The sequence below is a fragment of the Elaeis guineensis genome, chromosome 13, assembly GCF_000442705.2.
Source record: "Elaeis guineensis isolate ETL-2024a chromosome 13, EG11, whole genome shotgun sequence".
NCBI classification, from domain to species: Eukaryota; Viridiplantae; Streptophyta; class Magnoliopsida; order Arecales; family Arecaceae; genus Elaeis; species Elaeis guineensis.
The window spans coordinates 70,339,158-70,361,919 of record NC_026005.2 but is presented as its reverse complement, the minus strand read 5'-3'; the positions used below and the strand labels follow the sequence as shown (position 1 = coordinate 70,361,919).

General features: G+C 38.5%; 3 protein-coding genes across 3 annotated transcripts; all 3 read left to right on the top strand.

The window, feature by feature from the left end:
- Window positions 1-1,870: 1,870 nt before the first annotated feature.
- Window positions 1,871-5,489, top strand: LOC105056035 (LRR receptor-like serine/threonine-protein kinase EFR). Its single transcript, XM_019854470.3, has 2 exons — window positions 1,871-4,759; window positions 4,930-5,489. The coding sequence occupies exons 1-2, from the start codon at window positions 2,029-2,031 to the stop codon at window positions 5,067-5,069; spliced, it is 2,871 nt and encodes a 956-aa protein (XP_019710029.3). The 5' UTR covers window positions 1,871-2,028; the 3' UTR covers window positions 5,070-5,489.
- A 12,204-nt stretch (window positions 5,490-17,693) lies between these two features.
- LOC105056022 (uncharacterized) lies at window positions 17,694-21,180 on the top strand. The gene has a single exon (XM_073247899.1). It carries the CDS (start codon window positions 17,711-17,713, stop codon window positions 18,203-18,205), a length of 495 nt encoding a protein of 164 aa, XP_073104000.1. The 5' UTR covers window positions 17,694-17,710; the 3' UTR covers window positions 18,206-21,180.
- Window positions 18,574-21,284, top strand: LOC105056023 (pentatricopeptide repeat-containing protein At4g21300). The gene has a single exon (XM_010938086.4). It carries the CDS (start codon window positions 18,574-18,576, stop codon window positions 20,962-20,964), a length of 2,391 nt encoding a protein of 796 aa, XP_010936388.1. The 3' UTR covers window positions 20,965-21,284.
- Window positions 21,285-22,762: the final 1,478 nt, after the last annotated feature.

The following is a 22,762-nucleotide window of genomic DNA, read 5'->3' as shown; positions in this document are numbered from 1 at the left end:
TATATAATAATAATATATGATAAATCAATAATATTTTTGTGTATGCATAAATCATGTAATTTTTATAAACATAATTTTCAATATCATTTTACCGTAAATTATAAATTCATAAATCATGTTAACTTTATAAATGAAGTCATAAATCACATGTTCTTTTATCATATCATAATTCTTAATGCTTCTTTTAGACTAAATGCTAAGATCACTTTATAGCCGTGATGGAGCCATAATCATATATCAACTACTATAACCCATTGGTGAGGACCGTATGCCGAGCTACTATAATCCACTGGCGAGGACCGTATGCCAAGCTACTATAACCCGCTGGCAGCACTGTATACAGCTATCTAAGAGCTCATAGTCATACTTTTTAAATTATGTTTCCTTAAAACAAGTATTCTTGAATCATACTTCATCGAATCATATTTTCTTAAATTATGCATGAATAAGATACTAGATAATTTCATAAAATTCATGATCCATAAATAAATTTTAATAGTAATACAATTGTGAAATCATTCGTTTCATAAATTTTATAAATATGAAATTCATATTTTATAAAAAAATTATTTATATTAAAATATCTATAAATCATTATTTTTTGATAAATCATAAATTTTGTAATGCATATATTTGATTCTTATTTTATAAAAATATAGAATAATTTTTTATGATAAAATAATTAATTATTCAAAAATAAATAAGCAGTATTGGGATGATTTATCTTTTTCGTCATAGCCCTTCAACTTCACTCAATAAATTTATCGAACTTATTTAATATATTAAAAATATCATTAATTTTTATTTATTAATTCAGTCATAAAGAAAGAAGATTATAGATCGCGTGGTAAGTTCGACAAGCAGCCAGAATATTGGGATAATTTAGGATCTTCTAGATGAGGATCAAATCTATGTGACTCGATCAAGAAATCATAAGGCATAAATTGGAATCAAGATTAAGATCAATTATTTGGTTAATCAATAGAGATTTTAAGGATATTCGACGCGATCAGAATAGGGTTCGATATTTTGTATGAATATTAAAATAATTTTAAATTTTTTTTAGATATATCATTTGAAGTTTATATAAGGCCTGTGAGAGAGAATAGGAGGAGAAAAATTTTAAAGATAAAAAGAGAGAGAAAACTTTTTTTTTTTTTTCTTCTTCTTCTTCTTCTTTCTTTTCCTTTCTTCTTCCTTTTCTTGGCCGAACAGAGGGACATTGTTGGGGCTGGTGGCTCGGGCTCTGGCGAGGTGCGGCGGCACGGTCGGAGGTCCGGCAGCGGCTCCCGACGGCGGGCAGCAGTGGATGGCCGGCGGCGAGGGCCGAACGGCGGAGAAAAAATCATGGAAAGGGCCAAAGAAAAAACAGGGGATTCTTTTTTTTTCTTGATTTTCCAGCAAAGCTGGTGGCCGGTGGCGAGGATTGGGGCCATGAGGAGAAAGGGAAGAGGGAGAGGAAGAAGAGAGGGGCTTACCTCGAGCTCCGGCGGCATCTTCAGCTCGAATTTCCGGCGGCGTCTTCGCCTCGAATTTCCGGCGAGCACGGGTCTAGGAATCCAACGAAAATCGGGAGAGGAAAAACTTGATGATCTCGGTGAAGGATCATGAGACGGGGATGGGGGATTTTATAGAACGGAGGGGAGGTCGAATCCTCCCCAAATTCGATTCCTTTCCGACGGAATCGGTGGAAGAAGCGGGAGACTTCTTCATCATTTCTTTTTCTTTTCTGTTTCCTTTTTTTTATTATTTGGTTTTGGCCGCTTTGAGAGTCGTGTGGCCTTTTTTTTTTTTTTTTCCCCGATCAGGTGATCACATTTATTGTGGAAGAAGGTAACAGTTATCAATCAATCAATTGATAAACGCAGCCGCCTTTGATGACCAAGCAAGCTGCAGGTAATGCAGGGGCGAATGGTGAAAGATCAGTCTACGCTCTCTAATCAAGCCCCCAAAGGAGAACTGTTCTTGCACCACAGGAGATGGACCTCGGTCTTCCATCTCTGAACCGGCCTTCTTAAACAGGGCTGCATGGTTTCTCCTCCACGGGAAAGTATGGCACCTAAGCAGATGCTGAATACGGGGTCGATCTTGTTCTTCCTCTGGTCCTCCTCATGCTTTTTGGTGCCATCTGGTGTTGACGCCACAGGAGCTATGCCGTTCGGAAACGAGACCGACTATCTATCACTGCTTGCTTTCAAACATCAAACAATACATGATCCGTCGAAAGCTCTAGGCTCGTGGAACAACACCATCCATTTCTGCAATTGGGAGGGCGTCACATGCAGCAGGAAGCACCAGCAGAGGGTCGTCGCCTTGAACCTCAGCTCTTGCGGATTGGAGGGCTCTCTCTCTCCCTCCATTGGAAACCTCACCTTCCTTCACCGGCTCGACCTCGGAGACAATGGTTTCATCAGCAAGATCCCACCGGAGTTTGGCCGTTTGCGCCGGCTGCAATATCTCAACTTGAGTTTCAATTCATTCCAAGGGGTAATCCCTGTGAACCTGACTTACTGCTTTGAGCTTCTATATCTTGACTTGTCGAGCAACCAGCTTAAGGGCAAGATTCCGGTGGACATTGCCTCCCTTACGAAGCTTCGTCAACTGCAACTTCGCAACAACAGCCTTACTGGATTCATTCCACCTTCAATCGGTAATCTGTCATCGCTCATAGTACTCCAACTCTATGTCAATCATCTGCATGGTAGCATTCCGGAGGAGATTAGCCAGCTTACAAGCCTAGAATATCTTCAATTGTCTGTCAATAATCTCAAAGGTACAATCCCTGGCCGGCTTTACAACCTGTCATCATTGACTTACTTTGGAGTGTCGGTTAATGATCTGCAAGGGAGCATTCCACCAGACATTGGCGTCACCCTTTCGAATCTTCAAGTCCTCCTATTGGATTTCAGCCAATTTGATGGACCCATTCCTCCTACACTAGCTAATGCCTCGGGACTTTATCACATTGGCATGTCAAGTAACAACTTTAGTGGAAGGGTGCCGTCGGAACTTGGAAGATTAGCAAGCTTACAATATTTAAATCTAGAAAATAATCAGCTCGAGGCAAAGAATGCCAGGGAGTGGGCATTCATCGACTCCTTGGTCAACTGCAGCCAATTAGAGAGGCTGTCATTGCAAAAAAATATGCTAGGAGGCATGTTCCCCAACTCAGTAGTCAACCTCTCTTCACATCTCCGAGAATTGATTATGGGAAGCAACCAAATCTCAGGGAGAATTCCCCATGATATTGGAAACCTGGCCAACCTGAATACGCTCGTTTTGAAAGAAAACCATCTCACCGGTACTATTCCAGAAAGTATCGGGATGCTTTCAAGGCTAGAGTGGCTTGGCATGCATGAGAACAGGTTTACAGGGCAGATTCCATTCTCCCTAGGCAATCTCACTCTATTGACTAAACTCTTTTTGCGTCAGAATTACCTGCAAGGCCCCATACCTCCAAGCCTTGGAAACCTTCAACACCTATTAGCCTTGGACCTCTCTAACAATCATCTTAGTGGAACCATACCCAAAGAGATCGCAACCCTTTCTTCCCTATCCATTTATTTGGGTTTATCTTCTAATTCATTGGTTGGATCTCTTCCTCTAGAGGTCGGAAGTTTGAATCATCTAGCAATTCTTGATATTTCTTGGAACAGGCTGTCTGGCAATATTCCCAGCACTTTTGGTGACTGTGAGATGTTGGAGGAGTTATATTTGGACAACAATTTATTCCAAGGGATAATTCCTCAAACCTTGAGCAACATAAAGGCCCTTCAAGTACTACATCTCTCACACAACAATTTAACAGGTCCTATTCCAGCATTTCTCAAAGACTTGAATCTATTGGAAAATTTGAAGTTGTCTTTCAATCATCTTGAAGGAGAAGTGCCGGTAAAAGGGGTCTTCAAAAATGCAACTCGAGTTTCAGTCGAAGGAAATAATAGACTTTGTGGGGGTGTTCCAGAATTGCACTTGCCCACATGCCCAGGAAGATCATACAAAAAGAGAAAGTGGCCTCTACTATTGAAAATAGTGATTCCCGTTGCTGGAGCAGTCTTGTGTGTGAGCTTTCTATTCTCCCTTTTCATCCTTCGATATAAGCAAAAGTCGAAAAAAAATAATGCTCCCGTTGTAACTCCATTGGAGGACCAATTCCCCAGAGTTTCTTACATTGAACTGGTGAGAGCAACCGATGGATTCTCTTCCACTAATCTCATCGGTAGAGGAGGGTATAGTTCAGTCTACAAAGGCATCATAGGTCCTCAGCAAGCTATTGTTGCAGTGAAGGTTTTCAACCTTCAATATCGAGGAGCTTCGAGGAGCTTTCTAGCTGAATGTGAGGTGCTAAGAAACACTCGGCATCGTAATCTTATCAAGATCATGACTTCTTGCTCGATGGTTGATTTCAGAGGCAATGATTTCAAAGCTCTGGTATTTGAGTTCATTCCAAATGGAAGTTTAGAGAAATGGTTACATCCAGAGTTAGATCAACATCATCATTCAAAAAGACTAAGCCTGCTTCAAAGGTTAAACATAGCTATCGATGTGGCTGAGGCAATAGACTATCTTCATAACAATTGTCGGCCATGTATTGTTCATTGTGATCTAAAGCCTGGTAATATACTGCTTGATAATGAGATGGTTGCTCATGTGGGGGACTTTGGTCTAGCAAGGTTTATGTTTAAAACTACATCTAGCTCCTTAACAGATAAGAGTAGCTCAATCCGGATAAGAGGATCCCTTGGATATATAGCTCCAGGTAAGATTCTATTTTCATCTTTATCTTCTTGGCTCATAGTTGTTCAATTTAAAATGTCCATGCCGAACTTTTTTTTTTCTTTTTTTTTTTTTTTTTTGAAAAATTTTAATGTTGAAGATAATTGTTGAATTGATACATTTTGCTCAAGCATTTAAATATATGGATTGCAGAATATGGCACAGGTGGTCAGGTATCCACTTCTGGTGATGTTTATAGCTATGGAATCCTTCTTTTAGAGATGCTTACTGGAAAGAGACCTATTGATGACATATTCAAAGATGGCCTAAGCCTTCGAAGTTTGTCGAGATAGCTTTTCCTGATAGAATCATCAGGATCGTGGATCCCCTAATGTCGCTTGCAGAGGAAGAGAGTAAAACTCATGAATGCTTAGTATCTATTGCCAAAATTGGTCTTGCTTGCTCACATAAATTAGCAAGAGAAAGATTGAACATGAGTGCTGTTGCAACCACCATGCATACAATCAGAGATGCCTACTTTGGAACTAGAGTTCATTAGAAGACCCCCTGAAGCTTATGTGGAAGTAAAGTCTGTTGTAGTATCTTATCTCTAATAATTGTCAAGCTATAATTTTTAGTCTTCAAAACCTATTTCCTAGTGTTAAACTTCCATGAGACTTGAGTTGTGAGTCTGTTGTCTATTGCGTGATTGTGGCTACGAAGAATTGGTAATGAACACTACAGTTGTGTGTATCTCTGCATTTATGTTTTTCCATATAAATGGAAGTTTCGGGAAGAGAACTTTATATCCAATATCAGCATTTAACATCAACATAGAGTTCCTTCAGCTAGACTATAATGTTTTTATCTGTATGGTGTATAATAATCATACTATCGCCCCCACAACCCCAATGATACAATTATTATGTGCTTAGTAGGACGACCCACTAGTCTACTAGAACATTGTTATCCGATATTATAAAAGGTGGGTCATAGTAAACAATAGTGAAAGAATTAATGGAATCAATGAGACAGATGGAGAGGTGGTCATAGCTTATGAGCCCTTTCATGAGGAAAAATATATAGTTTTGAATCTAAATTACCTTGATGAGTATCCAGAAGCGGTATGAAGAAGGATGCTCTAATTTTGTCACTAGATGAACAAAAGTGCAGTGTAAAAGCTACATTCCAGGATACTGCCCAATGACAAATTTAAACAAGGACTCAGACAGTAGTTGATCTCTTTATCATGAAGATAAAATTTTTAGTGGGCAGCTGTACAATGGTTTCAAGGTGAGGCCAGTGAATGAATATTCAGAATATGTTAAAGAAATGTTGAAGAGAACAATGCTTGAACATGAAGCAGCGTTTAGGAACCAGGTAAGTTTTCATATTCTATTCATATTTTTTATTATAAAAATACTATGGCACTAACCTGGCCATGGAGCATTTCTTTTCTTAAGTTTTTCATTAGTAACTTTTATATGTGCACAGGGCGGCTCAACATCTTTGAGCTAAGCTAAAAATGAAGGCGGATCAGAGAGGGCCTTCTTCCGGCTCCGACTTTCGAGAAACGAAAGCGGACCGGCGGGCCGCCGGCCCGGCGCACAATCGGGGTGGAGGGGGAGTGTCGAAAAACAAAAAAAAATGAAGAAACTTACCGGTGGAGGTCGGGGGGTGGACCGCCGCCAGAGAGGGGCCTTCTTCGGTTCTTCCGGGCTCTGGCTTTCGAGAAACGAAGGCAGACCGGCGGCCCGCTGGCCGCCGGCCCGGCGCACCAAGCGGGGCGGAGGGGGAGTGCCGAAAAATAAAAAAAAAGAAGAAACTTACCGGTGGTTGTCCTGGACGGTTGACCGGACGATGTCATCGAGCCACTGGAGGGCGAGGCCGCAGTTGTCGCCGTCGGAGAAGAAGCGGAGAGCCTCCTCGAGGCGCTTGAGGACGGAGAGGTAGCCGGGGAGCCGGGGAGGTCGGCGTCGGGGTCGGAGAGGAGGGGCCGCAGCAGCCGCTCGAGGCCGTGGACGGCGTCATTGCGTCAAACACCTTGAGAACGGCGGCAGCGGGGCTGACGGCGGTCGATATGGCGCCGACGGCAGCGAGGGCGTCGCGGTGGGCGCGGATCGAGCGGACGGAGGCTCGAGGAGGGAGGCGCTGGTGGATCTCGTCGAGGCGGGGCCGTCGGCCGGAGGCGGAGCCGCGGTCCGCGGAGACATGGAGGCGGAGCCGCGGAGCGCCGGAGGCTGGAGGGTGGCTCAGGCGGACCAGGACGTCGGAGATGGAGGCGGGGGCCTCCTGGGGGCGGGGGCCTAAGGCAAGGGCTTCGGTGGCCTTACCCTTCAGCCGCCCTGTATGTGCAGGGGATGCTTAGTGATCTGGAACCTTACTGAATTTTGATGTGGCTTATTGTTTTCGTTCAGAAAATTTTTAATCAGAAAATCTTGTTTTACATTACAATGATGCACTTGCTTTTATAAACTAATCCTACACTATATAATCTACAAGCTTATATAAACTAAATTTCTTTTTTATATTAACAATTAGGGTGCATATGGTTTGCGATCACAGTTGGAATGGATTGGGATAGGAGTTAGAATGGTATATCCCCAATATATCCGGTTTGTAATCGGAATCAGAATTGGAACAGAATTTGAATTCCAGAGAAAAATAGGGATTGAATTTTAAGGGATTGGAGCATTTTTATTCTTTCTTAAAATCAAAATAAGAATAGAATTCTCTCCAACCAAATGATCAGAATGGGAGTTGTTGTGGTTCTAATAATGTAGAGGCACCAATAGTCCCACATCGATTGTGAATCAAGAGGAACTCGCGCTGATAAGGAAGGAAAAAATTCTTCCCACGTGAGGTATTTTTTAAAGGGCAAAATCATGAGGCCCATGGACCAAAGTGGATAATACCTCACGTGACGGATCGAGTCCTTATCCACAGCAATGGCACCCCAGGTAGGAGTCGAAGTCCGCCTCGACTGACTTTGGCTCTTTGGACAGCCCGGCAGACGTGGGGCTCTTTGGACTGTACACATCACTGGGGGCTCTGTTATGGTTCTAATAATCCTTCTCCTGAATCAAACACGCCCTTAATGTAATGATAGATATCTTTATCCATCTCTAATTCAGCTTTATTTCTTGAGTTGAGCTTTGGTGAGCCAAATCTAGCTCTAATTCAGCTCTTTTACTAATCTGAATCCAGATCTAGCTCTAATTCAGCTTTTTTACTAATCTGAATGTGCCTCGATTGAACCAACTTACGAGCCAAATGGTTTGCTTAGGAATGGCTTGTTCATTTGGTAGCTGTGTTCCTAATCGGCTCTTCTGAATTAGGATAGCTACAAATTCTTGGGCCAGACATCCGGGCTGCTCGAAATCGTCCCATACCGATCTGGAACATCGACCCCTACATCTCTCATTAAGATGAACACTCTGGTTCGGTTCAATTGGCCCTGAACAAACCCCTGAATCTGAGTTTTTTTAGGAAGGAAAGATATCCGACAATTACGATAGTCGATGTTAGTCATTGTAGTAGAGAACAAGAGTATAACCGTAAAGTAGCAGTTTATCTGGAGCCTTAGGGTCAATGCTTGGCCTTGGCTAGTCACGTACCCTCCAACTTCAATAGATGGCGAGGTTTGTGATGTTTCGCAGAGGAAAAAGGCACATACCTTGGGTCCTTGACAGATGATTCCATGGTCTCGTCACCCAGAAGTGAACCCAATTTTCTTTTTTTCAAAAGAAGAAGAATTATGCATCAATTTGGAATATGTAAAGGAATACTGGCATCATTCTCCCATGGTCTCATCACCCAAAAGTGCAAGTAAATTTTTCAGCAACTGGATTCCCAAATGTGAGACATTGGTGAGTCCCCATGAAGAAATATCCAAGGGGTAGTGGGACCGGCTCTCACCCCTCTCGTGGGCGGTTGGCGTCTGGCACGGGACGGTATTGCATTTACTGCAAGATATATTTATCTGGAGGTGATGGGCCTGTGAATTGGATGACTTTGTTTATTGTTGCCCATTCTCAGGAGGTGCTGTAGATCGATTTTGATTATGATTTGAGCACTTCATGACATTTTATTTTTTAAATTTTTTATATATTTATATCAGAGCGGCATAAAGTATCCTTGCAGCACAAGGTGTAACTAACTAGTGTTATGATCTATTGGGCTATATTAGAACTAACAAATTTACAATAAAGACTTCAATGAATAAATATTTAATTTATTTACATCTTATTTTCTTGCTTGCTTGCTCACGAGATTCAGAGGATTTTATCAATTTTTTTATAATTTTTTTATTAAGATAATATTAATTTTTAACTAAATATTCATATTTATAGTAGAACAATTCTAACATATTTTCTTATTATTAAGCTCTATTTCGAGTATAATTCTATGTTGGATTTAATATCTGAATTAGGATTGGGGGTCATATCTTATATATGTATATGCATCTAACATATTATATGGGGCAAACTTTAGACATATTAATAATAGTTATTCCATAGAATTTTCTTCACCCAACAAAGTATTTTTCAATCCAATATATTTCTACTTGCATGTTAATTTTCGAGATGTCACGTCCCGAACCCAACACCCGGGTCGGATACGTGATGGCCGCACACTCCTTAGAGCAAACCCTAAAGAATATGCAAGGCCAAATTAAATCATTACAATCTTAACAACTATAATATTTAATTTCAATAATAATTCATAAAACCTTGCATAATTACAATTTAAATTTCTTCAATTCTCTGATCAGATACTATGACACTTTTATCTATCCTTCTGCTCACCCATAAATCCAGGCCATAGCCAACCATAAGCATCCTGTAACTCTGAGAAGAAAAGAAAATGAAGGGGTGTGAGCTTTACAGCCCAGTAAGAATTTCCATATCACACCAATATAATAATATAATCTGAAAATAATGATAGGTAATATCACATAAAAGTCGATGTTCACTGTCCAGAATACTGCAAATATTTATAGATTATCTGTTTTATCAAAAGAGATGCATCATCATATGTTAAATAAGTGAAACAATTTTATTCAACGATTATTTCATGTCTTATCTTTCTATTTTCTTCTATTATCACATCATTTTTAATCCTTTCTTTTTGGCTTTAGCTTTAGCTTTGGCTTTGGCTTTGGCTTTGGACTACCAGGATCATGCGACGATCTTTTATTCGGATCGATTTCTGTGATCTTCCTCGAATCGAAATATTCATGATCTTTCTCGGATCAAAGTGGCCATGATCTTTCTCGGATAAATCATTCATGATCTTTCTCAGATCAGATTCTTCATGATCTTTCTCGGATCATATTCTTCCACATATAAGCCTGTGGGGGCTGTCCCAGGCATAAGCTCCTGGCAGGCTATTCCACATGACAAGGCCAGTCCAAACCATATTTCTCTTTCTTTTCATTTTCATGAAATTATGATATTTAACTTCATTAATCAATTCATCTTTTGCAGTGAAATAAATATGTCATACACATAATCATGCCATCAATCGCTGATACATATGTATTGATATAGCATACTCATGCTCAAAATCACATAAATAAATAACAATGTCTCAGATATAACAAATTCATCGATCTCAAATCCAACGATGCAAAATCAAGGAGATAAAACCAACGGTAAAATAACATATATAATGATGATCATGTACAGAGATTCTTACCTTTACCGGTGACTGATCCAAGCACAGAAATCAATGTTCTTCTTTGATTTATAAATTTCTCTAATAAGATATTCCACTCGATATCTTATGCAGACAATCGTATCTCTTCATGACCCTGATCAAATATAAAAATCATATATAGAGAAAATTACCGATAATCGATCCTAATAACACAGATCGAGGACCTCGCTTAGGATTAATCAAAATTAAGATTTATCTAATTATCTAGATCCTCCACTGATCCATAAGACTTTTAGAGAGAGAAAATCCATGAAGAGAGAGAAAATTCTAGAGAGAGAAAGTAGAGAGAGAAAGTGGAGAGAGAATCTTCGTATCCTTTCGATGAGGCAATTATGGTCGAGATCATCAGAGGTCCTATCAAGGTGACTCAATATGAACCAAGTGTTACAAATTTTGAATAGGATCGGATTGGGATCAGATCTACCGTACGAATTTCGGAGCAACCTCAGATCATCTTATTTTCATCTCAATTTTATCCTAGGATCCATGATGAAATCAAAGAGAGAAAGACACTAGAGAAATAAAATTCATAAAGAGAGAGAAAAAAGTCTAGAGAGAGAATCTAGAGAGAGAAACTAGAGAGAGAAATTATAAAGAGAGAAGGTAGAGAGAGGAGAGAGGAAAGAGAGAGAAAGAAGGGAGAGGAAAATTCTCTCTCTTCTTCTTCTTCTTCTTTTTATTTTTTATTTTCTCTTTTTCCTTTTCTTTTTTTTCTTTTCTTTTCCTTCTTCTTTTCTTTTTCTTTTTCTTTTCCTTCTTCTTCTTCCTTCTTCTTTTCTTTTCTTCCCGCAGGCTTGTTTTTGACCGTAACAAGGGATCTTTGATCCCCTCATTGGTTGGCCGGCCGACGGCACAGCCGGTGCGGGGATGGTCGGCGGCCAAAGGAGAGGTGATCCGACGTAAGAGACGGCCAAACCGTGGTCGGCGGTGACCACCGGCGACGGAAAATGGCAAAAAGAAAGATTTCTTCCGCAACAAAATCCGGCGACTCCGGTTGCCGGCGAGCATGCACATCGGCACGGGAAGGAAGGGGAGGAAGAGAGGAAGGGGAGGAGGCTTACCTCCATCGCCGGCGAAGCTTTTCCGGCGAGAAATTGGACGGCACAGGGACGGTCTTCCGCGGTGGATTTTCTGGCGATTGCCGCCGATTGAGCTTAGGATTTTCGATGGAAAGGAGAGAGGAGGGATCTCCTCCTTAAATAGAGCCAGAGGGACCTTGTCTCCGACTTCGATTGGGAGTCGTTGAACGGAGGAAGAAGACTCCCTTCGGGAGTCTTCTCCCCTGTTTCTTTCTTTTTTTTTTTTTGGTTTGGGCTGTGGCTGATTTTGGGCCGGAGTGTTACATTCTCCTCCCCTTCAAATAATTTCGTCCTCGAAATTAAATTATGTTGTTTGAGATATATTTCAAAGTATACATTCTTCATGTCATTCTCAAGCTTACAATAATGTATTATATATTATTTATTTCTCATGATCTTGTTATAACAAAATTATTTGAAATCTCAAACTCATCCCTTCTTATTGATTTCTCAACTTTTTTGAAGAACTATAATATTTTAGACTTGTATTAATATACCACTATTATTTGTCTAATACATTTCACTCAAAATTCATAATTATCTCAGACTACCTTTGATAGAAAATAAATAAAAATCAAACATCAGGCATTCTTTACAATCATCGATTTCTTTCTTCACTTGATCTTCCAATAAATTTTATATGTAAACTCTCATCTTAAGAAAAATCTCAATCTTGTATATCAGTTCGAGTAACAATATTAAATTTTAAAAAAAATATGAGATCTATGTCAGGACATTCTAAGTTTGAACTGATAATAGAACTATCAAGCTGTTAATAAACTTGAGATATCTATGATTTCTTGGCATTATCTACAATGAAGTAACCTACTAACAAAAATTATCCGACTATGATCATATTAAAAATCATTCTTTATTAACAACTAATGTATTTCATAATATCTTCAGAATTAAAGAATTAATATTTCTAATCAATTTAACCCACCATGCTTTTGCTGCGCACTCTGACCTTAATTTATCAAATTATATAAGTCTATCAAAGATAAAATATCCTTATATGTTAGATCAATCCAAGATAGATCCAACTTTCAAATTTCATATAAGACTTAGGGCAAAATTTTAAGTTTCTTTATCTTTACTACCTTCGGGTATAGCATATAAAAATTAAATCTTGATCCACTTTTTATGTTTGAAATCATTGCATAAGTTTCATCACTCTTCAAAAATCCGACATGTCTAGAATTAATTGGAGTTAATCTTAAATTTACCTTACAATCATTTAGATAATTTCTAAATCAATCTTCCTTTTTAAAAGAATTAATTCTAACTTGACAACTAAAAGAACTCAAGCCAACATCCTTAAGTAGAATCAACTTGATTATTTCTTATAGAGCTCTCTTCATCACAACCCTTAATATTAATTGATAAATCCATAGAAAATCTTGTCCCTTGTATAAGTCATTCAAAATTTAACACTAGCAAGATGTCTTAGTTCAATTTAAAAAATATATCTAAACTTTGACTTGAATAATTAATACACTTCACCATCTTCAATAATCACAAAAAAAATTTAAAAAAAAAAATCTAATCCAAAGATAGTAATACGAATTATTAAGGATTTCATCATAACCTGTATATCATACTTTGATAAAATAAATTTTTTTCTTTAATTTAACAACAATATCAAAATACTTTTGATCCACTTAGAAAAATAAACTATTGACTTGAAATTCAATGCAACTTGAAAGATCAAGGAATCATATTCAGAATATGATATTTTGAGTAACCAAAAATTTCACCAAGATATGTATCTCATATTCTCATAATAAAATTCAAGTATATTTTTCATTTAAAATTGAGTTTCATATATGATCCTCTTGTAGGTTCAATACTCAAAAATATTTTTCTCTCATATGATGAAATTTCTTCTTAGACCATATCCTAACTTCCTTCTAATAAATTTAAAATTTGTAATGCTCAGATAATTAACATCAAAATCAGAAAAGTTATCATGATCTTCAATCATATAAGTTTTACATTCCAAATCATCTAGTATACTCAACATAACTTATCAATACCTCCCACTTCATTCCAAGGATCAACTCTTTTCATACTTAGGTCAACCTTACTAATTGAAATCTAAGATATAACTCATCAATTCTATTATAGATATCATATGCCACTTATACATAAATTTCATCTTAATATCTATTGATTCGAAATCTAAATATTGAATCTTCTCTTTTATATCTATCATGTTCCTCATGATCATAACCTAAGTTTAAATATCACTAAAGTCATAATTTCAAATAATTATAATCTTAAGCTTAAATACCACTTAAATCATATTTTCTAGTGATCATAACCTAAACTCTAATATCATTCTATCATACCTTTAATGATCAAAATCTTAAACTCGGATATTATCAATCATACTCTATTGATTATAATCCCAAAGTTTTGATATCACTTATATGACAATCCCTAGTGACTTAAACTTAAGCTCTAATATCATTTTATCAAATCCGAATCACTTATATCATAATCTCCAATGATCATAACCTAAGCTCTGTTATTACTCTGTAATATTTAAATCACTTATATTATAATCCTTAATGATCATAACCTGAGCTCTGATACCATTCTGTCACGTCCCGAACCCAACACCCGGGTCGGATACGTGATGGCCGCACACTCCTTAGAGCAAACCCTAAAGAATATACAAGGCCAAATTAAATCATTACAATCTTAACAACCATAATATTTAATTTCAATAATAATTCATAAAATCTTGCATAATTACAATTTAAATTTCTTCAATTCTCTGATCAGATACTATGACACTTTTATCTATCCTTCTGCTCACCCATAAATCCAGGCCATAGCTAACCATAAGCATCCTGTAACTCTGAGAAGAAAAGAAAATGAAGGGGTGTGAGCTTTACAGCCCAGTAAGAATTTCCATATCACACCAATATAATAATATAATCTGAAAATAATGATAGGCAATATCACATAAAAGTCGATGTTCACTGTCCAGAATACTGCAAGCATTTATAGATTATCTGTTTTATCAAAAGAGATGCATCATCATATGTTAAATAAGTGAAACAATTTTATTCAACGATTATTTCATGTCTTATCTTTCTATTTTCTTCTATTATCACATCATTTTTAATCTTTTTTTTTGGCTTTAGCTTTAGCTTTGGCTTTGGCTTTGGCTTTGGACTACCAGGATCATGCGACGATCTTTTATTCGGATCGATTTCTGTGATCTTCCTCGGATCGAAATATTCATGATCTTTCTCGGATCAAAGTGGCCATGATCTTTCTCGGATTAAATCATTCATGATCTTTCTCGGATCAGATTTTTCATGATCTTTCTCGGATCATATTCTTCCACATATAAGCATGTGGGGGCTGTCCCAGGCATAAGCTCCTGGCAGGCTATTCCACATGACAAGGCCAGTCCAAACCATATTTCTCTTTCTTTTCATTTTCATGAAATTATGATATTTAACTTCATTAATCAATTCATCTTTTGCAGTGAAATAAATATGTCATACACATAATCATGCCATCAATCGCTGATACATATGTATTGATATAGCATACTCATGCTCAAAATCACATAAATAAATAACAATATCTCAGATATAACAAATTCATCGATCTCAAATCCAACGATGCAAAATCAAGGAGATAAAACCAACGGTAAAATAACATATATAATGATGATCATGTACAGAGATTCTTACCTTTACCGGTGACTGATCCAAGCACAGAAATCAATGTTCTTCTTTGATTTATAAATTTCTCTAATAAGATATTCCACTCGATATCTTATGCAGACAATCGTATCTCTTCATGACCCTGATCAAATATAAAAATCATATATAGAGAAAATTACCGATAATCGATCCTAATAACACAGATCGAGGACCTCTCTTAGGATTAATCAAAATTAGGATTTATCTAATTATCTAGATCCTCCACTGATCCATAAGACTTTTAGAGAGAGAAAATCCATGAAGAGAGAGAAAATTCTAGAGAGAGAAAGTAGAGAGAGAAAGTGGAGAGAGAATCTTCGTATCCTTTCGATGAGGCAATCATGGTCGAGATCATCAGAGGTCCTATCAAGGTGACTCAATATGAACTAAGTGTTACAAATTTCGAATAGGATCGGACTGGGATCAGATCTACCGCACGAATTTCGGAGCAACCTCAGATCATCTTATTTTCATCTCAATTTTATCTTAGGATCCGTGATGAAATCAAAGAGAGAAAGACACTAGAGAAATAAAATTCATAAAGAGAGAGAAAAAAGTCTAGAGAGAGAATCTAGAGAGAGAAACTAGAGAGAGAAATTATAGAGAGAGAAGGTAGAGAGAGGAGAGAGGAAAGAGAGAGAAAGGAGGGAGAGAAAAATTCTCTCTCTTCTTCTTCTTCTTCTTCTTCTTCTTTTATTTTTTATTTTCTCTTTTTCCTTTTCTTTTTTTTTCTTTTCTTTTCCTTCTTCTTTTCTTTTTCTTTGTCTTTTCCTTCTTCTTCTTCCTTCTTCTTTTCTTTTCTTCCCGCAGGCTTGTTTTTGACCGTAACAGGGGATCTTTGATCCCCTCATTGGTTGGCCGACCGACGGCACAGTCGGTGCGGGGATGGTCGGCGGCCAAAGGAGAGGTGATCCGGCGGCAAGAGGCGGCCAAACCGATGGTCGGCGGTGACCACCAACGACGGAAAATGGTAAAAAGAAAGATTTCTTCCGCAACAAAATTCGGCAACTCCGGTCGCCGGCGAGCATGCACATCGGCACGGGAAGGAAGGGGAGGAAGAGAGGAAGGGGAGGAGGCTTACCTCCATCACCGGCGAAACTTTTCGGGCGAGAAATTGGACGGCACAGGGACGGTCTTCCGCGGTGGATTTTCTGACGATTGCCGCCGATTGAGCTTAGGATTTTCGATGGAAAGGAGAGAGGAGGGATCTCATCCTTAAATAGAGCCAGAGGGACCTTGTCTCCGACTCCGATTGGGAGCCGTTGAACGGAGGAAGAAGACTCCCTTCGGGAGTCTTCTCCCCTGTTTCTTTCTTTTTTTTTTTTTTTGGTTTGGGCTGTGGCTGATTTTGGGCCGGGGTGTTACACGAGATATAATCTTATCGATCAGACCACTCTTTTCTTTTTTGCTGCATCATAGGTAGGGGGAGAGAGAGAGAGAGAGTTGCAAAAATGAAGAAAAAATTAGAGAGATGAAACTTTGAGTACGATAAACAAAAGATTGATTAGAAAAATAGCTTATGGAGAAAAAAGATCTAAAAAAAGCATGAGTGAATAGAAAAGTGGTCTTATCTCAATATCTAAATGCTAAGATATCGGTAAGGATCTCTAGATAACAAGAATGATGATGAGATGAGCCGGATGTTGAAAATGAGAGAAATAAAAATAGATGATGAGAATGAACGAAGACAATAAAAGAAGAAAGAGAATAGAAGAAAAATAATAAAGAAAGAGATTAAAAGAATCGGATATAATTAGAGATGAAATAAGAGAATAAAAATACAAAATTCTACTCTAGGCGGCATATCATCCTTGTCAATTATTATATTGAAAATCAAGCCTCTAACATACAAGCTTGTATATTCCTACCAATCTATCTTTTTTTTTTTTTTTTTAAGTACAGTACCAATCTCTTTGTAGGATACAAATATATATTAGGGCAAGTATATATATATATATTCCTACCAATCTATTTTTTTTTAAATACAGTACCAATCTCTTTGTAAGATCAAATATATATATATATATAATATATATATATATTTTTATATTTATATATATATATATCTCGTTCTACACAATCAAGTAACATGAACTTTCATTACAAAATAGATTATTAAGTGGATCCTTTCCCAAAATCTACTTGGATACAAATAATGAGAAAATATAGAAGGGTGGCCAAAAAAATTAAAATGAATAAATAATAAAACTTGCCATATTTATTGTCATAAAATTCTATAACAAACTTAAAATTCGGGGTTGCCCGGCGAAAGGAAATGGGGGGTTTTCAAATCGGACATTTGATCCTTGCTTGGGATAGCACAAATTTGTTATGGTCGGTTGAGGTCATAATTTTATTTTTTAAAAAAATATTCAAACAATATTTTTTTGTAAATTAGAAATAGAATATAATATTCAATTTTTATTATATTTTTCTTGATTCCCCTGGCATTCTAATAGAGGCAGGATGGACTACGACCACCGCTTCTCCAGCCCTCCGCCTCCACCGCGTCCGAAGCCGAAGCACCACCACTCCTCGATCTGCCTCACCGCCTGCTTTGGAGCCACTGGCGACGACGGTGTGGCGCCGGACTCCCCTGGCGTCGTCGGCGAGCGGTCGGGGGCGTCTCTGCTCCACTCCTCCTCCACGTGGGTCCGCTCCAAGGTGCACGAGCTACCGGAACTCCGCGGGAAGTGCCACGCCTTCATCTCGTCCCACGCGGCCGCAAAGCACCACCGCCGCCACGATTCGTCGGACGTCAGGTACGATCCCCTCAGCTACGCCCTCAACTTCGACGAGGGCTCGGAGGTCGAGTACCCTGCCACCGCCGAGGACCTCCGCCACCGATGCTTCTCGTCCTGGCTCCCGGCATCGCCCCCGCGTGCCGTCGGCGTCGCCTTCGATAAGGCGAGGGAGGGGAAGGGGATCAAGGGAATTAAGGGAATGGAGGCTCCCCTTTGATTCTCTTATCGTGGTTTCTCCGAATATTTCGAGTTCTTCGATCTATTGGAAAGCTTGGATTTCCTTGTCGCAATAATCGGATAAAATTAGGGTTTTTACAATTTTCAGGCTTCCAGTTTCTCGCTTTTAATTAAAAGTTTTCTCCTTTTGGGGCAAACAATTGATAGTTGATGCCTTTCTTTCTATGTTGTCTTCCGAAATTTGTCTGAGAAACTATGCATAAATCCTTGTTGACAAAACCAGAGTCCAGTTAGAGAAGCTAGAATTTGATATGGTTGTTGAGAAATCGTGTTTATGTCTGCGGGAAAATTTTTGCAGCACAGAATTTAGATGAAAGAAGTCTATTTTAATTGGTAAAGGGATAAAGGATGGCCTTTTTCCCTGCTGGTTTTCGATTATCAACAAGAAAAATACTTCCTTTGGTGCCCAGTAGATTCCATCCAAGGAAAGCATCTGGATTTCATGAAGAGGAATTGGCATTTCAAGAACTCTGTACTGCAGAGAGGTTTGCTTCTTGTTTGTGTTCATGTTCAGACATCAGATCTCTTCGAAAGCTACATGCCCGCATTTTAGCTCATGGATTTGGAGATAACATATATCTGGGGTCCAAGCTGTTGAATTTGTATGCTAGCTTTGGTGGTTTACCTGAATCCCAATGGGTATTTCGAAAGATCATTAACAGAAACCTTTCTCTTTGGAATTCTGCCATCGTTGGGTATTTTAGAGCTAGTTATTTCGAGGAGGTTCTTTGTTTATATTTAAATTTAAAGTCTCAAGGGATTGGTATTGACAGTTCAGCTATTACATTTGGTTTGAAGAGTTGTATTGAGTTTGGGAATGTAGAATTTGGAAGAGGAATTCATGTGGATGCTTTCAAGTTTGGTCTAAATGGAGACAAATTTGTTGGTTCTTCTCTTGTGGGATTGTACTTTAGCTTTCAATGTATGGAGGATGCTCGGCAAGCATTTGAAGAAATCTTAGATAAGGATGTCGTTGCTTATACAGCAATGATTACAGGGCATGCACAATTGTCTGATTTCCAGTCATTTAAGGCATTTGAAATAGCTAGTGATATGCAGAGAGAAGGATTGGATGCTAACCGGGTGACACTGGTGAGCTTACTCCAGGCGGTGGGGAAGTCTGAAGCACTCAAAGAAGGTCGATCAGTTCATTGTTATGCCTTAAGGAGAGAAATTGGTCATTCAGATGAACTTTTCCAGACCAGTCTTGTAGATATGTATGCTAGATGTGGCGCTAGGACTGCTGCAGCTTCTGTGTTGAGGCAAATGGAAAGAAGAAGTGTTGCTTCATGGAATGCCTTGATTGCTGGACTCATTCATCATGGGCAGAATTCTGAGGCTCTGAAAAATTTCTCACTCATGCAACAAGAAGGGAACATATCCCCTGATTCAATCACCTTAGCAAATGTGCTTTCGGCTTGTTCTGATTTGAATTATGTGCACTTTGCCACGAGAATCCATGGTTACTTAATCAGAAGAGATATTCCTCTTGATATAGTTTTGACTACTGCTCTTATTGAAATGTATTCAAAATGTAATAAAACCACTAGAGCCAGGGAATTGTTTGATCAGCTAATTATGAGGGATGAGATCTTATATAATGTAATGATTTCTGGTTATCTACAAAATCATATGATCAATGAGGCTACCATTTTGTTTGGTGAAATGGTTAAAGCAGGTGTCAGACCAAACGCTGCAACTGTGCTGAGTATGCTGTCAACATTTGCCAATCTAGCAGACATAAGAAGTGGCAAATGGATCCATGGTTTTGTGGTCAGGTATTGTCTCCAAACAGATGTGGATGTTTCTAATCAGATTCTACACATGTATGCAAAATGTGGACGCATTGACATTGCAAGGACAACTTTCAACTCAATAGCGAAGAAAGACTTGGTTTCGTGGACGGCATTGATGATGGGCTATGTAAATTATGGTCATGCAGATGAAGCTCTAGCACTGTTTCAGCTAATGCGACAAACAGGAGAGAAGCCTGATACAGTGACTATTACAACCCTGCTTCAAGCACTTCCACAGCTTGGGTGTTTAGAACCAGTGAAGGAAATCCACGGGTACATCTACAGAACTTGTTTGGAAAAAGATACTGCCACCATGAATTCAATAATAAATGCGTATGCGAAGTGTGGAAGGCTAGATACTTCAGAAGCTGTATTCAATAATATGACAGAAAGAGGACTGACCTCATGGAACACAATGATCACAGCATATGGGATGCATGGGTACTGCAAAGAGGTGCTTGAGCTGTTTAATCAAATGCAGAAGGAAAATCTGAAGCCAGATGAGTTAACATTCACTTCAGTGCTTTCAGCTTGCAGCCATGCTGGGCTTGTTGAAGCGGGTTGGCGTGTCTTCAATTCCATCAGTTGTGAGCATTCCATTACTCCACAGGAAGAGCACTATGGTTGCATGGTTGATTTACTGGGCCGAGCAGGTCAACTCGAAGAGGCATACAACTTTGTGAAGTGCTCTCCTTTAAGAGATAAGGCTAGTGCCTGGTGTGCTCTACTTGCTGCTTGCAGAATTCATAGAAACACAAAACTTGGGGAGGTTATTGGAAGTCACCTCCTAGACCTAGAGCCCATGAACTCAGGCACGTATTCACTGGTTTCAAATGTATATGCTCAGGCTGGCAAGTGGAGTGAAGCTGCAAACTTGAGAACCATAGCTAGAGAAAAAGGGTTGAGAAAAATTCCTGGTTATAGCCTAATAGAATTAGAATAGCATGTCTGTGGGATATGAACCCCTTGAGAAAACAACTGTTGGATCAAAACGGAGCAACCATGCTGGAATTTCCATTGAACGCAAATTGACTGTCCTTTCGATTTTGTAGCAGAAAAGGTTGAGGCAGGATAGGATACTGTACGTTACTGTCATAGGTTTAATGTCTATTGTTTCATTGAAAATTGAAGATAAATAAGGTCTTCTTTGCACTTTCAATGCATCAATGTATGTGGTTCAGATTTTTCCTTGTTGGAATCAGTGCCTTCTTCTGTACTGAATTTCTTTGCCTGTGGTTTTCAACCAAGTATAGATTGTTGCTATTTCTTATTGATTGCACATTTTTGGTAAGGGAACCAACAGGTAACTGGTGCTCTATATCTAATCAGTGCCTGGTTTCTCTTATGCGTGCATGCATTGCAAAACTGTGAACTATTTCAAATTCTGATATTTCAATTTTTGTGCACAAGATGTGATGAAATTTGTATCTTAATGTGATGATCTTTCCTTGTGCTGCTTCACTGAGTCCATCACTAATATGTACTGAAAGACAGTCTGCCTCATTATTGATAAAAAAAATTACAAAATAATCTTGAGATTGTTACGCAGGTAGCCTGTTAAATTAGGCGAGCGGCATCTATTTTTGAATTGATGCAGATGGCTATCACACAAGTGCTCAAAAATGAATTATTCAGAAGATAAAATTTACATAAAAAATTAATTATCAGTCGATTCAGACCCATATAATCAAGACTTGTGAACTTGATAAAATGTCTGACAGCAAAAAAATTACCTTTCTTGGCCAAAGATTCTACGAGTTTGATAGCTGCAAGCCAATCATTGTAGAAATCAATGATCAGAAAAATGAGCACAAATTTTTGTACAACTTATGAGAGGATTCTGGTAGTGTTCGTACAGTATGCTTATCTGCGAAAAGCGCAGCATTGAGACATTACTGTTGGCTGAAATCTATGACGCATGGTTATCAAAGCAAGGGAAGAAAGCTCTTTCACTGTTTGTGGTCATTGGTTAAGCGGATTCGATGTTCTTTTCTGTTTCACTCTTCAAATGGCATTCTTTAATTGAACAAATGAATTGATGTCAAAATCTTGAGATAGATGTGGAGATCCAAAATCCTTTGTAGTATTGCACTTTTGAAGCATCCAGAATGACCAACCATTTATCACTAGTTGAAGTGTGTAAATATTATGTGCCACTTAATCAAACAATCTCGAGCTAAACTTTGCTTTAGTTTGAAAAGGTATTATATTTTGTCTTAAGTTAATATCACTTGGATAGCTGAACCCCTATTTTACCATGAAACTTCTAAAAAAAGGTTCTGCTCTAACAAAAACAATCTCGGCGAGTCAGGAAACCTAACTCTATTCATTAGACAGAAAAATGGATCACTGGCCACTCTCTCTAAGAGTATGGATAGGCTCAGCCATCCTAACTACATACTTTTACTGCCTAGAAGATTGAACTGATCCAAAATTGCTAGGCAGGTCTCCTTTCTCCAAGAAATGAACAGGATCAAGTTGAGAAGGAAGCCACGGTCTTTCTTCTCCTCTCAGATTGTGTAAAAGTGGAAACTTTCTGTCACCCAATGATAAGGAGGGCCCAGCTCACACGCTACACATGCATTTCAAAGAAATTCTGTGCATTGCATGCGGTGTAAAAGATGGGCACACCATCTTGTCTGATTGATCCACATAACCATCACTTTTTAATACATATTTAACGTCAGTAGATCGATTTTTTCATTTAAAAATTTTGTATGATAAAAATATCATTCTTCAAC

Coding starts and splice junctions, on each gene's coding strand:
- LOC105056023 (XM_010938086.4), top strand. CDS start 18,574: ATGGCCTTTTTCCCTGCTGGTTTTCGATTATCAACAAGAAAAATACTT.
- LOC105056022 (XM_073247899.1), top strand. CDS start 17,711: ATGGACTACGACCACCGCTTCTCCAGCCCTCCGCCTCCACCGCGTCCG.
- LOC105056035 (XM_019854470.3), top strand. CDS start 2,029: ATGGTTTCTCCTCCACGGGAAAGTATGGCACCTAAGCAGATGCTGAAT. Junction 4,760..4,929: donor CCTTGGATATATAGCTCCAG/GTAAGATTCTAT, acceptor TATGGATTGCAG/AATATGGCACAGGTGGTCAG.